We start from the raw sequence: 1759 nt of genomic DNA on the forward strand, positions 1-1759 counted from the left end.
AGGCAAGGAAGCTATGCCAGGCTCTCCCCTGGAAGGACCAATTTCAGGAGGGCTGGGACAGGGTTCCCTGCATCGGTGCCTCCCCACACGCCCGCTCACACTTACATGTAGATGAGCTCCGATTCGTGGCGCACCAGCATGTGCTTCTCGTGGATGAGTTTGAACCAGTCCACCAGCAGGCTGTCCTCAGGGCTGTCTGCAAGCAACGGGACAACTCACAGCCATGCCCAGCCCCACAGGATCCCCCCACCCTGCAGCAGGAGGGGCTCTGCAAAGCCATGAGAGGGACACTGGGCTGGAGCCAGCCTGGCTTCAGCCTGTTCCTGAGCCTCAGAGAAACCGAATCTCTTCTCCCACCTACTCTACAGACATGTCCGTGGTATGCCTCGGACTGTTCTTGGAGCCCAGCACAGCCCCCTGTGCTCTTCCAACCCCAGATCCGCAGGGCAGAATTCACCACTCCTCAGCCCTAGGGTCCCATCCTGGCCCCACACCCACCCCACGTACCATTCTCAGCGCTGCGAAGTTTTTCCTCCAAGGCCACCCCACGGTGCTCCAGCTGGTCCAGCTGGTGCTCAATAGCATCCATCTCCCCATAGATGTCTTCCTCGGGGATGTACTGATCCGTCTGCACCTGCCGAACCCCAAGGCAGAGACTTGCATTACCATCGATCCCCAGTTTCCAGGGGTAACCCTGAGGCTGGTCAGCACTAACCGGGGCAAGGGGACAACAGAACACTCCACCTAAGTGTGTATCCGAAATCCCCATCCCACTCTGGAGCAAAGGGTGCTGCCTAGACACCCTCCTCCCCAGCCACAGCCGCAATCCCTACCCATACACGCAGCAGCCGGCTGTGTGTGCACAGCTATGGCGCCGGGGGACAGCAGGGAGTTGGGGTTTCCCCACTGCTCCCAAAGACCCCTTTTACCTTGCGTTTGATCAGGGGGAAGCCGTGACCCGGAGCAGGAGGACGCACTGGCTTGGAGCCCTTGGGAGGTTTCTTTGCGGAGGGGGAAGCGGCAGGTGATGGCTTCCGGTTGAAGGGGTTCTCTTTGCAGGAAGACTGGAGCACGGGGGACAAAAAGAGTTACGTGAGGGCCCGGGAAAGGGAAGGGATATAGCATCCCAGCAGCTGGGACTGAGCAGACAGGGCAGCCCTGGGGTGTATCCTGCCCCATGCCCTCCCAGAGGAGGAACACAGCACCGATCCCCACCAGCGGCCTAGCAAAAAACCGTCCACGCTCTTCTTTGGCACCAGTTCCCCAGCCTAACAAACATGCTGAATTATCTTCCTTCCCGGTCCCCTTCCCGTTTTCTCAGCACACATGACATCCTGCCCCTTCTCTAGCACGTGGGGCAGGCAGAGTTTGAGCAGAGCCACCACCTACCGAGCACATTCCCGAGGCTTGCTTTCGGGGGGGCACACACCAAACCCACCGAAGGGGCAAGCTGGGACGCATGACCCCCACTGTGACCGAGAGATGGGCAGAGAAGAAAAACCCTCTGGTCTGGACGGGAGGAGGGTTATCACCTCACCTTCAGCTGCGGCTTGGGCGAGGAGGGGGTCCTAGGGCTCCCAGCAGCCCCGTCCGAAGCCGAGAGGATGGGTGTAGGGCTGGCCCCAGCGGGAGGTTTGGGGGGCAGCCGGCTGGGGCTGGTATTCAAGCTGCCAGTGGAGACGCTCCTGCTGGGCTGCGGGGTGCCCGGCTGCGCCTCCCCGCTGCAGCTGGCCAGCTCGCCAGAGGAGGGGAAGGAGGA

The 1759-nt window shown here is 61.2% G+C and overlaps 1 protein-coding gene across 1 annotated transcript in view; it reads right to left on the reverse strand.

Moving 5' to 3' along the window:
- Window positions 1–1759, reverse strand: part of MICALL1 (MICAL-like 1) — a gene marked incomplete at its 5' end in the record, with an annotated part of 13243 nt that overhangs the window by 1683 nt on the left and 9801 nt on the right. The window contains 4 exon segments of the mRNA XM_010146797.1: window positions 106–196; window positions 508–634; window positions 930–1064; window positions 1538–1759. The exon segment at window positions 1538–1759 is cut by the window's right edge and continues 248 nt beyond it. Of these exon segments, the coding sequence (XP_010145099.1) occupies window positions 106–196; window positions 508–634; window positions 930–1064; window positions 1538–1759 (575 nt within the window).

This window comes from Eurypyga helias, unplaced genomic scaffold, assembly GCF_000690775.1.
Source record: "Eurypyga helias isolate BGI_N326 unplaced genomic scaffold, ASM69077v1 scaffold20602, whole genome shotgun sequence".
Lineage (NCBI taxonomy): Eukaryota > Metazoa > Chordata > Aves > Eurypygiformes > Eurypygidae > Eurypyga > Eurypyga helias.